This window comes from Cicer arietinum, chromosome 2, assembly GCF_000331145.2.
Source record: "Cicer arietinum cultivar CDC Frontier isolate Library 1 chromosome 2, Cicar.CDCFrontier_v2.0, whole genome shotgun sequence".
NCBI classification, from domain to species: domain Eukaryota; kingdom Viridiplantae; phylum Streptophyta; class Magnoliopsida; order Fabales; family Fabaceae; genus Cicer; species Cicer arietinum.
Window position 1 is genome coordinate 1,607,574 of NC_021161.2, and position 18,826 is coordinate 1,626,399.

The 18,826-nt window shown below is 33.5% G+C and overlaps 1 protein-coding gene and 1 pseudogene across 8 annotated transcripts in view; both read left to right on the forward strand.

The window, feature by feature from the left end:
- The window catches only part of LOC101507767 (inositol hexakisphosphate and diphosphoinositol-pentakisphosphate kinase VIP2-like), a 34,732-nt gene extending 18,276 nt beyond the window's left edge, over positions 1-16,456 (forward strand). For 6 of the 8 annotated variants that reach the window (XM_012712653.3, XM_073365180.1, XM_027331722.2 and 3 more), the window contains 15 exons: positions 524-679; positions 829-871; positions 1,383-1,465; positions 1,648-1,710; positions 1,797-1,871; positions 2,419-2,544; positions 3,777-4,018; positions 10,015-10,059; positions 11,103-11,169; positions 11,692-11,763; positions 12,341-12,585; positions 12,659-12,716; positions 14,391-14,558; positions 15,536-15,610; positions 15,993-16,456. In XM_012712653.3, coding sequence (XP_012568107.1) covers positions 524-679; positions 829-871; positions 1,383-1,465; positions 1,648-1,710; positions 1,797-1,871; positions 2,419-2,544; positions 3,777-4,018; positions 10,015-10,059; positions 11,103-11,169; positions 11,692-11,763; positions 12,341-12,585; positions 12,659-12,716; positions 14,391-14,558; positions 15,536-15,610; positions 15,993-16,247 — 1,773 coding nt within the window. In that variant the 3' untranslated portion in view covers positions 16,248-16,456. The remainder of the gene's footprint in view (positions 1-523; positions 680-828; positions 872-1,382; positions 1,466-1,647; positions 1,711-1,796; positions 1,872-2,418; positions 2,545-3,776; positions 4,019-10,014; positions 10,060-11,102; positions 11,170-11,691; positions 11,764-12,340; positions 12,586-12,658; positions 12,717-14,390; positions 14,559-15,535; positions 15,611-15,992) is intronic. The other 2 variants (XM_027331724.2, XM_027331723.2) reach the window with 2 other exon arrangements.
- Positions 4,029-9,965, forward strand: LOC105851548 (inorganic phosphate transporter 1-4-like; annotated as a pseudogene).
- Positions 16,457-18,826: the final 2,370 nt, after the last annotated feature.

Consider the following 18,826-nt stretch of genomic DNA (forward strand, 5'->3'; position numbering starts at 1 on the left):
GTATAAGGAAAACTGAAGAGACGTGTTTCTCCATGGGTTGTCAATCATGAAATATGAAAATAATGGCGTTTATCTTTTATGCATAATATAGGATATACTCCCTCCGGTCACAATTATAAGCAAAAATAACTACTTTCACAGTTATTAAAATAATTAGTTAAGTGCAATTAATTTTCTAAATTTAATGTGAAACATAATCCAAATTTACTAAATTGTCCTTTTGAATGTCAAACACTAAACTACCAACCTTAAATGTTTTTTTTATTAAAGTAAGGGTATATTAGGAATGCTAACATTAAATGAGTTAAAAATAGTTAACTTTTGCTTATAAAGTGACCAAGATTTGAGGCCATTTTTTTGCTTATAATAGTGACCAGAGGAGTAGTTTGTTAGCTCTGACATGCCAAACCATATATACTCCTGCATGTCCTTTTAAAGCCTGAATAATTGAGTCTTGATATTTTTCGTTTTCATTAATAAGTCTTGAGTGGTTTGTTTGTTTGCCTTTTCTGCTCAATATCAGGGAGGACATTTCTCTGGCATATATAGGAAGGTTCAATTAAAGCCACTAAAGTGGGACAAAGTAACAAAAAGTGATGGTGAAGTTGAAGAACGGCCAGTTGAAGCTCTTATGGTTCTTAAATATGGTGGTGTTCTTACGCATGCTGGCAGAAAGCAGGTTTATGATAAGAGTCATATAAAAGAAATTCTTTTCTACTCAGTTTGAGACTTGAGTTTGATTGTACTGCTATTTTGGTTGAGAATAAATAGTAAACTTTCATTTATAATCTTCTTTCTCAGTCATACAAAAAACTTCCTTTTTTTTAGGCTGAAGAATTGGGAAGATATTTCCGAAATAAAATATATCCAGGTAAAATTAAAATATCTCTTCTTCAAGTAAATGTAGATTTGGTGTATAACATTCATTTTAAGATTTCTTTAATAATCCAAAATTTTCATTTTTATCTTTAATGTTGAATTTATATATGAAGTGTCTACTTTTAAGTGGTAATTTTTCCCTTTTTAGTCTACTCTATTATTTATTTAATATATATTTCCTATTATACACATCTTTATATTTGTAATGTAAGGAGTTGTACCTGTGTATGTATTCAACAAAGTCTCTCATAATCCTACTGTTCTATATTCCTTAAGCAAGGTTGTGTTGTGCGATATGTGAATGCGTACCTGATACCAATACAATAATGTTACAATGAAAAAACTGAGGGTATCAGTATATATGTATTTTGGTCCATGTAATATATGTTACAGATACACACAGGATTTTACATTCTTATTGCATGAATATCAACTAGGCAGTGGCCTCACTTTGTATACTGTATAACAAAGACAAACCACTGTGTGATTTAATAATCTTGCAGGAGAAGGTACAGGGCTTCTTCGACTCCATAGTACATACCGCCATGATCTTAAGATTTACAGCTCTGATGAGGGTCGTGTGCAGGTATGGCTTGAGTAGCACTCACCTTTCCTCCAAATCAAAAAAAGGCTATAAGTGGTTTTAATTAGTGGTTACTACATTTGTTATTTATTTCTTTTGTTCTATTTACGGACACTGTTGATAATAAACCTAATTTACCCTTTGGCATCATATGTGAATCATATTTTCATAGCCTGTGTTTACAGATGTCTGCAGCTGCTTTTGCCAAAGGTCTTCTTGACCTAGAAGGGCAGCTAACACCAATCCTGGTTTGTGTTTTTCCCCTGAAGAAAATAATTGATCTATTTGTCTTTTAGGTGGATATGTTTGAATGATTTGGTTATCTATTTTAAAGGTATCCCTTGTTAGCAAGGACTCCTCCATGTTGGATGGACTTGAAAATGCAAGTACTGAAATGGATGAAGCAAAGGTTTGGTTTTACATTCCTCTTCTTCTAGATTTTAGGCTGTGATTATGATTGGATTTGAGCATTTAAAAGATGGATGGATACTGGAAGCCATAATTGTTTTTCCCTCCTTTTTATTATCTATTAACTACTGCATTAAATCCCACAACCACCAAAATTGATCCAACTAATTTGAACATGATTTATATTAATCAATATGTGGTTCGAAGAAGGTATATAGTATTAGCTGGTTAGGGGAGAGTCATAATAGCAAACTCGAAATTGGTCAACATTTTTGTACATATTCCTTTTTTTCAACTTCATAAAACATTTTTTCCAGAATGTATTGGTGATCTTCATACCAAACTTTGTAATTTTACCCAAAAAAATTATATGATGAGTTGCTTAACATGAAAATTGTTTTTTTTAAGTATTAAAATCCATAACATATATGACTGGATGCCATAATATAAATATATATATATATTAAAATGTTGAGAATAAAATAATTGGTATCACTGGAACACTGACACTTGTTATTTTACTAATTGTCCATAATGTAATTTTTTAGGCTCGGTTGAATGAAATTATCACCTCCAGTGCAAACGCAGTTGATACCAATGGATCACAGGAATTTCCTTGGACGGTTGATGGGGCTGGATTGCCACCCAATGCATCGGAATTACTTCCAGAGTTGGTAAGTCTGTTATTAACCTAGCTTAGTTATAGTTCCTTAAACTTCTTTTGCTGTAATTTGGAGGGAAGGCTAATGCACATTCTGTACTGCGGAAGTTTAATCTGATGCCCTGATTTTAGAATTTTCATTATTATGCTTTTCGATACTTGTTTATGCGTTCTTCAAAAAAATAATACTTGTATACGCCTTTATTGCATTAAACACAACTATTTCACAATAATTCTGTGTGAATGCTTTTTGAGTTTGGGTATGAAATCAAGATATTTCTAAATTCCTGTATATCTTAATTCTTGATTGTGGAACATGGAAAGATTTTAAAGTTTGCTACCTATAGGTTGATGTTAGTACTAAATTATTTATGCTCTTAGAAAATGGGTTTGGCCTAACTCAACCCTTACAAAACTGGCCGGTAAGGTGAGGATGCCAGTATGTCTACCATTTATAAACAAATAACTCCGGACCATATCTAATCCGATGTGAGACTCCTAACATACACCCTCACGTCCAAGACTGCACATTTGGTACGCAACCCGAGTGGCCCGACGATTCATTGAAAATCTCCGACACTATCTCATCCATGTGGGACTCTCGAATAGAAGAAGCACGACTCGGACCTCAAAAATTAAAATGGACAATGTCAAAGGGAGACATAGTTGTATTATTGACTATACTAGGGAAATTTTTCCTAACGTTTTGACTAAGCTGACACGATTCACACTCCAAGGACATAAAATGTAAAAGATAAGAAACCAATATCTTTAACTTACCCAAACTTAATGACCCAAATGAAACGAATGAGATAAGGATACACAAAAATAGTACATATGGTGGATGAAGGAGGTTTAAGGCAATAGAGACCCATGGTTCAAATTTTGTTCCAATCGTTTGTCTAGATTCTTTCCTTGTATAATGAAATAGTCAGGATTAAATGTATGGACTTGTTTAGAGAGAACGAGTAAGTTGACTGAATGAAATTAAATTAAAGGGAGAACCAAGTTCAAATAAAAAATTTAGAAAATGTTGAGTGACAACTACTTAAGGGAAATAGTTTCCTATATTCCCTATTAATCCAGGACAGTGTTCTGTCCATCAGTTATTCCTTCCTAATTTTTTGTTCTTCTAGGTTTTTAATATTAACAAAATGTTGAATTGTTCTTGTTTAAATGCAAGTAAAGCTAGTCTAGCAAAATAGCTAAATCTTTTATTTATTTCTCAATTTGGCCTTTACCTAGGTAAAGCTGACTAAGAAGGTTACTGAACAAGTAAGATTACTTGCAAAGGATGAAGTTGAACAACTTACAGAAAGAAGCTTATATGATATAATTCCTCCTTATGACCAAGCGAAAGCCCTTGGCAAGACAAATATGGATGTTGACCGTATAGCTGCTGGATTACCTTGCGGTAGTGAGGGTTTTCTATTGATGTATGCCCGCTGGAAAAAGCTTGAAAGGGACTTGTATAATGAACGCAAGGAGTAAGCATTTCCATTGTTTGGTTTAATCTTGTCATTTTTCTTTTATTTGTTTTGTTGTTAGATATTCACATTGTTAAAATGGAATGCCATAAAGATGAGTGAAAGATTTGTTACATGCATTGCCAAAATCACATCTAAATTATTGGAAACTGGTTATGAGAAGGTAAAACTCGTCACATACTGGTAGGTTATAAATAAGTTGTTAGAATATTAGAAAATATTTTATAATATCTATTATATTATATTAGAGTATCTTTAGTTATTTCCTATGATCAATTTATAATCATAGAGATATTTTAAGATATCTCTCATTGTTATTATGATTTTTTCTTGATTTAGAATTGAGTCTATGTTTCTCTATAAGTAGAGATTAGTATTGAGTTTTTTACAATCAAGTTAGCATAAAGCTATTATCAATGATATTCAAACCCTTATTATTTTCTCTCCTCCTTTTATCTAAAATCCCACAACTTTAACATGGTATCTAGAGCCTATTTCGATCCTCCTTGAACAATCTTACCGTTGTTCCGCTTCCGAGTTCCCAATAGTTTGGGAATATAATCATAGTTTCTCTTTTCCAACGTGATCATTCCTTTTTCAAACCATTGTCGTAACACATTCCAACACTTGTTTTCCATTCAGTTCGCTACTGCCGCCATCACCGCCACTGTTTCCGGCGACTTTTCCGAGCAAACGACCATCTCCATCAGCTTTGCCTTTGTATAAAATTTGCACTGACTTAACTTGCCGAAAAACGCAGCCGTAGTTTGTCATCGGCCACCAGTGAGAAAGCTGTCCAGTACCAAAATGCCAGATGTTCATTCCCTTGTTAATGATTTTGTGAATCAGCTTAAAAAACGTAAAATTGAAGGTTTCTCAGGCCATAGCAAAGCAAGCAGCTGAGTTGCTTCGGCCTGTGATTTCACAGCAGAGGGTGCAACAAACAAACCAAGCTACAGCTCTGATTAATGCAGTAAGGGCTGTGGGGGGAGAAGCTTATTGCTGCTAACCCCGTTGAGCTTGCTGTAGGAAATATTGTGAGGCGTGTTTTGCACATTATAAGGGAGGAGGATCTTTCACTTGCCACAACTGTGATAGCTGGTTTAGAGCTATCAGCCAGAAGATGATGTGGAGCGAGATGATTATCCTGTTTTATCTGCTGCTGCTGTAAATGGTGTGGCTTTCTGTGGAACACCTTCACGGAAACTTTGCTTTGGCTGGTTTGGTGATAAGTTGGGTAGGAAAAAAGTCTATGGAATGACCCTCATGGTGATGATAATTTGCTCCATTGGTTCTGGCCTTTCTTTTAGACACAGTCCAAAATCTGTCATGGCAACTCCTTGCTTCTTCTGCTTCTGGCTTGGTTTTGGTATTGGTGGAGACTACCCGCTTTCGGCTACCATGATGTCAGAGTATTCTAATAAGAAGACTTGGGAGGTGGTGTATTTGCAATCTCTTTGCCATTCAAAGCCAGGTTTGATCGGTTGATCCAGGTGGTTCAACTGTTTCACAAGAAGATTACATTTGGAGGATAAGTGTGATCGTAGGAGCACTCCCAGCTACATTGACTTACTACTGGCAGATGAAGATGTCTGAAACTGTTCGTTACACTGCTCTAGTTGCTAAGAACACGGCAAGGCTGCAGCAGATATGTCCAAGGTTCTGCAGGTTGAGATCCAAGCTGAACCAAAGGCAGATGAGTAGAAAAAATCACATGGTTTATTCTCAAAGGAATTCCTCAGTCGCCATGGAGTACATTTATTTGGTATAATAAGTACTTGGTTCTTGCTTGATATTGCATTTTATAGCCAAAATCTATTCCAGAAGGACATTTTCAGCACAATTGGTTTGATACCTCCTGCACAAACAATGAATGTACTTGAGAAGGTTTACAGAATCGCAAGAGCTCAAACACTTATTGCTCTATGCGGTACTGTTTCAGGCTACTGGTTTACAGTGGCACTCATTGACAGGATAGGAAAATTTGCAATTCAATTGATGGGATTCTTCTTTATGACTGTCTTCATGTTTGCTTTTGCCATTCCTTATGAACATTGGACTCATAAGGATCACCGTATAGGATTTGTCGCATTGTATTCATTGACCTTCTTCTTTGCAAATTTTGGGCCAAATGCTACCACACTTGTTGTGCCGGCAGAGATTTTCCTGCTAGATTCCGATCTACTTGCCATGGAATATCAACAACGGGGAAACTCATGGCTGTAGTTGGTGCATTTGGGTTCTTGTATTTGGCACAAAACAAGGACAAGAGCAAAGCAGATGCAGGGTACCCAACAGGTGTTGAGGTGAAAAACTCTTTGCTTTTGTTGGGTGTTGTTAACATTTTGGGCTTCCTTTTTACTTTCTTGGTGCACAATTATTCTTTCTTCGACGATTCCAGATTTGCCCTTACATTCCAATTTTGATCAACAAAAATATGTGTTCTTATTTAAACAGCCGTTATCTCTCCTGTTTTGGATGCATTCTCTCACTCCATTGATCGATCATGGCTTCGTTTCGTTAGAGTCGCACTGCTTCTTCTTTAGTGTTTGTCATGCAATTTAGTTCTTACTAATAGATTATAACAGTGGCTTATATTCCCATCGACTATCATTGTGGAGGTGTCCCTTTTCCCATATGAATCATATTAGTGATGACTTCTTCTTCCGTTGATGATTATTCTGATGATGTCTTTTATTTTCATGACTCATTTTATCTTAGCAATTTGTCCCAGACGCAGTGGCCCCATCTTTGTCCCAAATATACTGACCTTGCCTTTCTCTCCTTGAAGCATATTCAAATTTAAATACTTTGAGTCTCCGATATTATTAGTTTAAAGTTTTCAAATGCAGTTTTTTAGAAGAACAGAGCAAAACATTGTTTTCTTGTAACAAGTTAAACCTTAGTAAACTTTAGCTTGAGGGGGAGTGTTAGAATATTAGAAAATATCTTTTAATATCTATTATATTACATTACATTACATTTACATTACATTTACATTGCATTTACATTGCATTTACATTGCATTCCATTGCATTCCATTCCATTCCATTACATTGCATTACATTGCATTTACATTACATTTACATTGCATTGCATTGCATTACATTACATTATATTTACATTGCATTTACATTGCATTTCATTGCATTGCATTGCATTGCATTGCATTCCATTCCATTCCATTCCATTCCATTCCATTCCATTCCATTACATTACATTTACATGTGCATTGCATTCCATTCCATTGCATTGCATTCCATTCCATTGCATTGCATTGCATTGCATTCCATTCCATTCCATTCCATTCCATTTCATTTCATTCCATTTCATTCCATTCCATTCCATTCCATTCCATTCCATTCCATTCCATTCCATTCCATTCCATTCCATTCCATTCCATTCCATTCCATTCCATTCCATTCCATTCCATTCCATTCCATTCCATTCCATTCCATTCCATTCCATTTACATGTGCATTGCATTACATTCCATTTACATTCCATTCCATTGCATTTACATTGCATTGCATTGCATTGCATTTACATTGCATTTACATTCCATTTCATTCCATTCCATTCTATTCCATTACATTCCATTCTATTCATTACATTCCATTCTATTCCATTACATTCCATTACTATTCCATTACATTACATTCCATTACTATTCCATTACATTACATTTCATTACATTTCATTACATTCCATTCCATTTACATGTGCATTCCATTCCATTACATTCCATTTCATTCCATTCCATTCCATTCCATTACATTACATTCCATTGCATTCCATTGCATTACATTCCATTTACATTCCATTCCATTGCATTTACATTGCATTGCATTTACATTGCATTGCATTTACATTGCATTGCATTTACATTGCATTTACATTGCATTTACATTGCATTGCATTTACATTCTATTTCATTCCATTCCATTCCATTCCATTACATTACATTCCATTACATTACATTCCATTCTATTACATTCCATTACATTCCATTGCATTCCATTGCATTGCATTCCATTACATTCCATTACATTTCATTTCCATTCCATTACCATTCCATTCCATTTACATGTGCATGTGCATGTGCATGTGCATGTGCATGTGCATGTGCATGGCATGTGCATTGCATTCCATTCCATTCTATTACATTCCATTACATTCCATTGCATTGCATTCCATTACATTTCATTTCCATTCCATTACATTTCCATTCCATTTACATGTGCATGTGCATGTGCATGTGCATTGCATGTGCATTCCATTCCATTCCATTCCATTCCATTTACATGTGCACTGCATTACATTGCATTACATTCCATTTACATTCCATTCTATTCTATTCCATTCCATTCCATTACATTCCATTCCATTCTATTCCATTACATTCCATTACTATTCCATTACATTCCATTACATTCCATTCCATTACATTCCATTCCATTTACATGTGCATTGCATTCCATTCCATTACATTACATTGCATTGCATGTGCATTTAATTGCATTCCATTCCATTTCATTCCATTCCATTCCATTCCATTACATTACATTCCATTGCATTCCATTACATTGCATTACATTGCATTACATTCCATTTACATTCCATTCCATTGCATTTACATTGCATTGCATTGCATTTACATTGCATTGCATTTACATTCTATTTTATTCCATTCCATTCCATTACATTACATTCCATTACATTACATTCCATTCTATTACATTCCATTACATTCCATTGCATTCCATTGCATTGCATTCCATTACATTCCATTACATTTCATTTCCATTCCATTACATTTCCATTCCATTTACATGTGCATGTGCATGTGCATGTGCATGTGCATTGCATTGCATGTGCATTGCATTCCATTCCATTCCATTCCATTCCATTTCATTCCATTCCATTCCATTCCATTACATTCCATTACATTCCATTCCATTCCATTTACATGTGCACTGCATTACATTGCATTACATTCCATTCCATTCCATTCTATTCCATTCCATTATATTCCATTACATTCCATTCCATTCTATTCCATTACATTCCATTACTATTCCATTACATTCCATTACATTCCATTACATTCCATTACATTCCATTCCATTTACATGTGCATTGCATTCCATTTCATTCCATTTCATTCCATTCCATTTCATTCCATTACATTCCATTACATTCCATTTCATTCCATTTCATTCCATTCCATTACATTGCATTACATTGCATTACATTGCATTACATTCCATTTACATTCCATTGCATTTACATTCCATTCCATTGCATTTACATTGCATTTACATTCCATTTCATTCCATTCCATTTCATTCCATTCCATTCCATTCCATTCCATTCCATTCCATTTCATTGCATTACATTGCATTACATTCCATTTACATTCCATTCCATTCCATTGCATTTACATTCCATTCCATTGCATTTACATTGCATTTACATTGCATTGCATTGCATTTACATTGCATTGCATTGCATTGCATTGCATTTACATTCCATTTCATTCAATTCCATTTCATTCCATTCCATTCCATTACATTACATTACATGCATAAAGATATTATCAATAATATTCAAACCCTTATTATTTTCTCTCTTCCTTTTATCTAAAATCCCAAATTTAAACATAAGTCATTCACATCTTTTCTTAATTTATAGGTGAAGACATAAAGTTGTTCTTAAATCTTATATACATACATCTAATATTATACTATCTTAACTAAATTATAAATTTTTTCTTTTCAGTTGTGTCTTGTAGGTTTGTAGCATGTTAAACAACTGATAAAATGCTTTTAGTGAGAATTTATTTTCTTTTATTTAACAAAACATTAATAAAAGTTTGTAATTTTCATTGTCCAATAATTCCCATGACAATTTCATGAACTCCTGAATTCCCGTTCCTTACATGTTTGTTTCTGTAGTGGATTAGCAAGACCCACTGACAGTGTGTTTCTTGCACAGACGCTTTGATATCTCCCAAATTCCTGATGTTTATGATTCATGCAAGTAAGTTGCCTCTATCATCTAGTGTTTTAGTGATAATTTAGTAGCTGCTAGCCAACTCTACAATGTTTATGCAACATTACAAATGTGGAGATAGACTATGATTCTTCACCAGAACTTAGTCATTGTATGGTGGAAATTGAATTGAAAATTGTTTTTATGGCTATCAATTTCTGGGTGCTTGTTTTTAGATTTCAAGGGGAAATCATGTAATCCAATATCTTTTGTTTCCTAGTGGCTATAATACTATTGAACATTTTTTTTTCTTTACTTTCCACCCCACCCTTCTTGGACATTGTTTGCCTCAGGTAACCAGGAGCTCTGCTCATCTAAATGTGACCAAACATTTTCTATAAATATAAGCAAAAGAGGAATCAAGGCTTGTTGTCTTCACTATATTCAATTTTGTGATGACACTTTTCAATTATTCAAGTTAAACCTTTGATGTCATTATAATAACAGCAACCTAGCCTTATAATAGACCGTCTAAATTTTAACTAGGCAAAAATCTTGGAATGTGAAACTGAATTTTAGTTGATGAAAATTTATCTATTGAGCTATCATCAACTGAAACACGTTAAACTTGTGTTTAATGCATCTGATTGTCACTATAGATATGTGAAAAATTTAAATTTGATGAGATATGTTCTGAAAATGTGTTTATAAGTGGGAGACATCTCTCACCTTATAAGTTGATTTTGTAATGTTGAGTTAGACTCAATCCAAATTTTAAGATGATGTCAGAGCTTATCTAAGATCTATTAAGCCATCCTCTATCGGGTCACACTTTAGATGTCAAGTCCTAGGAGTGAGGAGGGAATGTTGAGAGCTGCACATTGGATGAGACGTGGTCTAAAAATGTGTTTATAAGTAGGAAGTATCTTTCACCTTTCAAGCCGATTTTGTAGTGTTGATTTAGGTCCGACCTAAATTTTAAGAAAACTAATCTTCATTTCTATGAGCTTTAAGAAAATATTGGAGGTTTCATTTAAATTATGTAGTTTTTGTTCTTGTGTGATAAGTTAATATTGACCGACTTATTGCAGATATGATCTCTTGCATAATGCACATCTTAATCTTGAAGGGCTGAATGAGCTTTTCAAAGTTGCTCAGGTATATAGAAGTGTGTTATGGAAAATGCTTCTCAACTCAATATAAGATAGATATTAACAAGTCAACATTTGAATCCCTTTGATATCGTTTAAAATATAGTTTTTGATGACTTCTTGATGGTGACGATGGCATATCATTAGGCTGTGCAAATTTTATGTTGTGTAGCATTGCTGATATTTTCACATCTAGTGAAATACACTCCCATTTTGGGTTATGTGGGTCAATGAGATCAGTTTCTATTTGGAACATACAATTTTCTTCGATGTGCCTCACTTGGAATTTTTTTTAAAGATATTTACTTATATAGCAGCCCAGTGGGAGCACTGATCGCAATATACCTATCTCAAGCAAATTCTGAACAGTGTTATTGGGCTTAGCCTTTTTGAAGTCACAACTAAAAGTATTGCCTGCACACTAAAAAAAAACTATACGCACTACTATCCTCTGTATATTTATCAACTATAGCTGATGAGTTCAGTTTCTGTGTTTGCTTTCCTGATTACTGTTCCAATTTACTTGCAGGCACTTGCTGATGGTGTGATTCCTAATGAATATGGAATTAATCCAAAGCAGAAACTGAAGATTGGCTCAAAGGTAAACTCATGTTGTAAGAAAGGCATATGGTGAAACCATATGTTTCAACTACTCAATAGAGACCTTAAAGGCAATAAATAAGATTAATTATAAATATTCTATCCATATTTACAAGATATGATATGATAAGATTGAAAAACTAATCCTAAGAGATAAACCAAGATATTCTTAGATAATATCAAGATATTATTTTATATTCTAACACATTTAGTATTTTCCTTCCGATAATTAGAGAAATGCCTCAGAAAAGATTCACTTTTGCTTGCATGAGAGTTATAGCTATACCATGTTGCCGCACCTTGATTATAAGATTAATAGCCATGTGATTTCCTCAGTCATAATTTTTCAACTTTGATGACTGACATGTTACCATCCTATAAAAACCCAAAGAGAAGTAAAACAATCACCTTGTGAAATAAAAATTCTTAAAATGTATGCAGGGTAAGGAACTTCTATAACTTTGTATTTAGTTTCGAGCAAATAATGTAATATAGTATTACTATTAAATGCATTGTTTCAACCTATGTATTTAAAACTATGGCCACCTGCTTAATTTGTTTTTACTGTTTCAATTCAGATAGCTCGTCGTTTATTGGGAAAAATTTTAATTGATGTGAGGAACACTAGAGAGGAAGCAATTAGTGTTGCCGAGCTAAAGAATAACCAAGACCATGCATTAATTGAAAATGAAGATACAGAGGCCAAGTCCAAAAACTCCCATAAAAATGATGAAATACGAAAATCCAGCACTATGAGTGATACATCAATGGATCAGGATGATGATGATGATGATAAAGAGCCTAAATATCGTTTAGATCCAAAGTAAATATCTGGTCATATGTTTTTTTCTTAATATTATTATATGCTCTATTGTAATCTATTTATTTTCCACCAGGTATGCAAATGTGAAGACACCTGAACGCCATGTGCGAACGCGCCTATACTTCACATCAGTGAGTGTTGTATTGTGTTATAAAACCTTGTGAGGATATTTACTGCTCTACAGTCCTCTCCTGTGAGTGATTTTAACTAGGGTAAAATAATACAAATACAAATATTTTCATTTTACGAATAAAAAACCGTTGAACTGATTTTTTGAATCAGCAACTTTATACTCACTTTGAACATTGGTAACTAGTCAAGTGTTACCAAGAATTCTGTTGAAATTTTCTCGATATAGATATATCGGGTTGGTTGGGGACTTGGTATTTAAAATTGAAATCCTTTTCATCTTGTTTTTGGCAAAATAAGAATTTTGTTGTTTCGTACCGATCAATCAAATGATATTAGTATAACTTGCTTCTGTAAATATGCTGAACTATACTGCATTTAGCCTTAGTTCAAATTTACTTTATATACAAATTCATCAGGATTAGAAGGCTGTACTTTTATCAATATTAATTTTCAACTAATTATATTTTGATAATATTGACGCATGCTGGCTGTTTAGGTATATATCATCACTTTCGGGTCTCCATATAACAGCTTAAGCTTTCGGGAGAGTTAGTATTGTCATGGTACCAAAAGCCTGATTACCAAGTGATCGGTTCTTACTGCCCACAATCTTCATAATTAATTTTAAAATTCTCTTAGAATTTGGTCGGGCTAACTCAACCCTACAAAACCAACTTCTAAGGATTGCCCAAACTTTATAAGCACTACATTGGTCATATCTCTGGTTGATGCGCACTCTCAACAATTTCAATATTATTAGAATTTGGGTTTGGGCATAACCCAGTCCCAAAAGCCAGCTCATGAGGTGAGGGTTGCCCCCACTTATAACCACTACTTTAATCCATCATCACTTGTAAACATGGGATCTCACTCTTAGGATTGAACATATGGAGCGTGATGTTTGCAAGACTTAACATTTGTGAGTGGCTCAGTATTGGGTGATCCTATAATAGATCTAGGATAGGCTTTGATACCGTTTTAGAATTTGATTGGGCTTAACTCAACCCCAAATTCTATCTCATAGGTAGGATAAGATTTGATAGCCAGTTAGAATTTGGATTTCGTCCTAACACAACCTGAAAAGCTAGCTGTAGGGCGAGGGTTGTCCCCCATTTATAATAACTTTTTAGGCCATATTACTATCTAATGTGGGATTCTCAACTAATACAATTCAACTTTGCTTTGTCCAAGCTTCCAGCCTAAAGGAATTTTAAGGGGTTGTTTTAGATATGTATAAAATCATTCTTGGGCTATCACCTAATGTCTTAAGCATTAAGGAAAATTGGTGTCTGACACCTGCATTGGTGTAATCTCACTATAAGTCCTACTTCCTTTGTATTTATAGTGGCAATTAGTGCGCAAAATTTTCTGAAGATGTTTCCTATCTTTAATATGAAATTCTGTCATTGACATTCATACTGTGAAGTAAAGCAGAATTTGAAGTCCCCGAAGTATGAATCTGTTTGATTAACGATATGTGGCTTATAAAACATAAATAAACAGAGCTCTTATGACAGAACTGATTTTAACTAGTTGAATAATGTGAAACCTCAAGCACACGTTTATCTATACAGATGCATCAAAACTGACTGATTCTTAAAAAAAATTGTTGAGTAAAATTATGTGATCTTTATTTTCATACTTTGTCTGTCTCTTGCTGATTATGTTGACAGGAATCACATATCCATTCTCTCATGAATGTTCTTCGATATTGCAATTTGGACGAATCTCTTCAAGAAGAAGAGAGTCTTGTTTGCCATAATGCTCTAGAGCGACTATTTCAAACAAAGGAGCTCGACTACATGAGCTACATTGTGCTGAGGATGTTTGAGAATACAGCAGTATGTCAATCTGGCTACTAAATTCTTACTATATTTCTAAGGTTCCGGTTCACCTTATTTGAGAGTTTGGAAGGGAGGGAAGGGGAGGCTTTGGGAGGAGAAGAACAGAGGAAAATAAAGAGAAACCTTTCACCTTATTTGAGAAAGTGATTTTGTAGAGAATGCTTATGATGAATATATTTTTAATTTTTAGAGTATTATAACAACATTGAAAGAGTTTGAAAAAATTATCTAAACCCCCCAAAATCTTCTGACAATACAATTTTTTAGTTCCCTCAAATTAGGAGGATTTTGTATTATGAATAAATAAAAAACTCCCTAAAGTCCTCCCTTAGCCTTTTTTTTCTTCCAATTACTCCTTCCTTTTTTCCGAAGCCCTCCCCTCTCCTCCTAAACTCCCAAACATAGCATAAGTGGTGGGCGTTGTATGAATTGATGAAGTTATTGCAAGTCCTTATTTTTAGTACTAGCAAGTTGATCTTAACAAGTAAAGTTTACCAAATTACCATATATGACATAGACCTCCAGATGTTTTATGGCAGTTCCTAGATGAAAGTTACGCCTATGGTCATATTTTGAAGTGTTCTACTGACCTATGTAATATGATTGATTGACTCTGAAATCTAGCTCTCGGAGCAAATGAGATTATATAGAACGGTCAACTGAGTACAAGGGGACATCAAAAGTGACACATTTTGTCAAACACAACTATAAGTATAACCCTTTCATTATCATCCGTTACAATATTTTGACTGTCGTAACATGTTCTGAGTTATGTAATATATTTTTTTTATAGGAAATATTAGTAAATTAGTGATTTTGTTGGTTCCCGGGTTTAAACTTTAGGCTTCTTAGATAGAAATTCCTTAATGTTCTTCACCCCATCAATCGAGCGGTCTGCTTGAGACTTTTATGTAATATGTAAATTATATTTTAATTTGTATTTATTTAACTTTCTTCTGACTTCAAATTCACAGGTGGCTTTAGAAGATCCTAAAAGGTATCGTATAGAGCTTACCTTCAGCCGTGGTGCTGATTTATCCCCCTTGCAGGTAATCTTATATGCTTAAATATATTTTACCTAAAAACCTTGAGTAAAGGGTTTGAATTCTGTTTATTCGCCATTACCATATCGAGCATGTAATATGAAATTGAAATTCTATTTAAAGTTCATTAGGCTCAGGATGATTATGAGCATTGTCTGCAGCTTTGTACAATGGAGCCTTAAGTTGATAGTCTCATACTATTGCCTACTTGCTAATGAAAACAAGTATTGAAGATCTTAAAAACTTGTTTAGTTTTACGCTCCCATTCTATGCGAAAGCCATTTATTGCTAGACTTCATGCGCAAGGAATTTCAATGAACATGTTCCTTTTACATGGCGAACTTGTTTTTCTCAATAGCTAATATCAGTCATTTTATATGGTTTGCAGAAGAAAAATAGCGAGGCAACTTCACTGCATCAGGAGCACACACTGCCTATTAAGGGCACAGAGAGGCTGCAAGAAGTAGGTTCATATCTCACATTAGAAACTATGGAGAAGATGATTCGACCATTCGCCATGCCTCCAGAAGACTTTCCACCAGCAACACCTGCAGGATTTTCTGGATATTTCACTAAAAGCATGCTTGAGCGTTTGGTAAATCTTTGGCCTTTCCATAAGCAAACCCATTCTAGTGGAAAATAGTAAACATGGAAATACTCTTCCTCCCTCTCTTTCATTTTTCCTGTCTCATTTTTATGCAACATGTTGATCATCATCCAAAACGAGCTTTAGACTCTTTTGGAATTTTTTTCTAAACAGTTGACATCTTCCAACAAGCAAAGAAAAGAATATTGTTGGAAGTAGTAGAAAGTAGCCATTATTAGTAATGAAGTACACTTTCTTCCCAGCCATCTCAATTATTTTTATCGAAGAAGATCTACTGCATTTCATTATCAGTAAGATGAACAATGCACTTTGGAATGGAACTAAACATCTAAACATCTAAAATATGACCTACCCTTAACCTATGAAGCATGGACACTCTAGAATTAGGCATATGTTGTCGTCTCACATTCGTATGACACCTCAGGTAAGTGTATTCAAAAAAAAACTTGTTTGCACCTGTTAGACATATCTCTCACATATCTACGGGGTTAAAAATGTTTCAAAGCAATGACGGTCGATAAAAGGATTAAAGATAGAATGTGTTTTCATAGGCAATAAATATACATTTTAATTAATTCATACAACTACCAAGTTTTAAATTCAAATCTGATGTATGAATTTCAATTTATCAATATTGATATTTTTTAATTGAGTTAGGGTTCACGCATATTAGTGTATTTTTTATATATAATAATAATAATGTTTATTTTGTCATTTCTGTTTTAAAAACATAAAAAATATGTAATAATAAATAAAATGAAAAGACACTTTAATTAAGTAAATACCATGTCATCAATTTCAAACCAAACACCCCATAAATTGGCCTCAAAGGCTCGAAGTTTTAACGAGAGAAGAAACTGGTTCTCATTTTTTTTAATTCATACACTATCCAAACCCTTAACCTCTATTAATAATTCATATTCCTTATATTGTGAATTCTTATGAATGCAACAACTATAATAAGTGGAGCAACCACTACTACAACAACTCTTACAACCCTCCCAAATAAAATACACATAGAAAACAAAAGCATCGCCTAAAATCACAACCCCAAAGATGCACAAAGATTCAATGAGGCTCATAAAAGTTGAAAACTCACAAGCAAATCCCAACATGATGCTACTCAACAAAACCCATGTCCCAATTTTAATGTTACGACCCTTAGAGGAATATTGGTCAGGTAACGATAATTTTGTGTACAATTTTGACCAATAGTCCAATAAAATGGAACCAAAGTAAACAAAAATTATGAACAAAATCATAGAAATGTCATTTTTGTTGTATGCACGGTAGATTATTGTTCCACAACTAATTGTCATGTTGAGTGAACAAAAAAATGGTAGCACACTTTGAACCTTTGTTTTGGGATGCATATAATTAGAAGGTAATAGTTGTAATATATGGTTGGTTGTGATGTATGATAATATTTTTGCAAAATGAATTTGTGAATTGAAGGTCGTAGAAGAATGGTTGTGAATCGGTGACTAAGATTGAGTTGGAGAAGGGTTGTGATGAGAGAAGATTTAGGTGTTGGGTTTGCTTAAATGTGAGTGTGGATCTGAACAATGAACACACAGGTTTTTTCTTGGAAATTTGAAAGATGCTTCATTCATTTTTTTTTCCATAATGTTATTCCAGGAAACGTTGGAGAAATTTGAAGGGAAAAAAAAAATCCATCATGTTATTCCAAGAAACATTAGAAATTGATGAATTTCCAGTGAGAAAAGTGAGTATGTTTGGAAGAGTGCTATAATACTATTATGTGAAATTTCTAGGGAGCTAGTACATTTTTGGACTTTGGAAAAGTGAGTATGTCCCACGTTGATTATAAAATATTATTTTAAGAGAATTGATTGGTAGTTTACAACATAAATGACATGAAGAATATAAATAATTTGGTTATATATAATTTTAGTCACCGTAAAATATTCTTATATCAAGTTTAATTCTTTAAAAACAATTATTGAATTTTAGTCCTCAATTAATCATCAATGTTTTGCCCTTAAAATCATTAAACTGGGAGCTAAAAATCATTTTAAAAAATTAGGACTAAAATTATTTTATCAATTCAAATTAAAATTTACCGAAAATTAATACAATTGGATCGACAAGAAATTCATTATTCATATCCAAATCCATGGGTTGAGTACAAGAAAAACAAATACATGGGCCGCGCTACTCAAAAATCATATTTGTGCTTGTAAGTATATGTTTGGATCCAAAAACATAGTGTTTTTGTTCAGAAGAATACTTTTAAAGGATAAAAATTGTATCATTTTTGAAAATATATTTTGAAGTTCATGTGAAAATTGAATTGAATAAGTATACTTAAGGATATGAAGTAATTTTTCTAGTACTAGTAAAGCTTAAATTCACAATTTATAGATTCAAAACCTATCTTTCAATAAATAAATCAAATCATTGAAATTTAACTTTTTATATTATTTTTTAGTGCATATATAAATTAAATTCTTAATTAAAATATGTTATTTTATCAAATGAAATAAAAATCTATTCATATATTAAAAAAACACAAATTGGTTTTCAATGACATTTATTGGCCACATACTGACTTTAGCCAACCTTTTAAAGACATCCATTCAAGGGCACTGTGT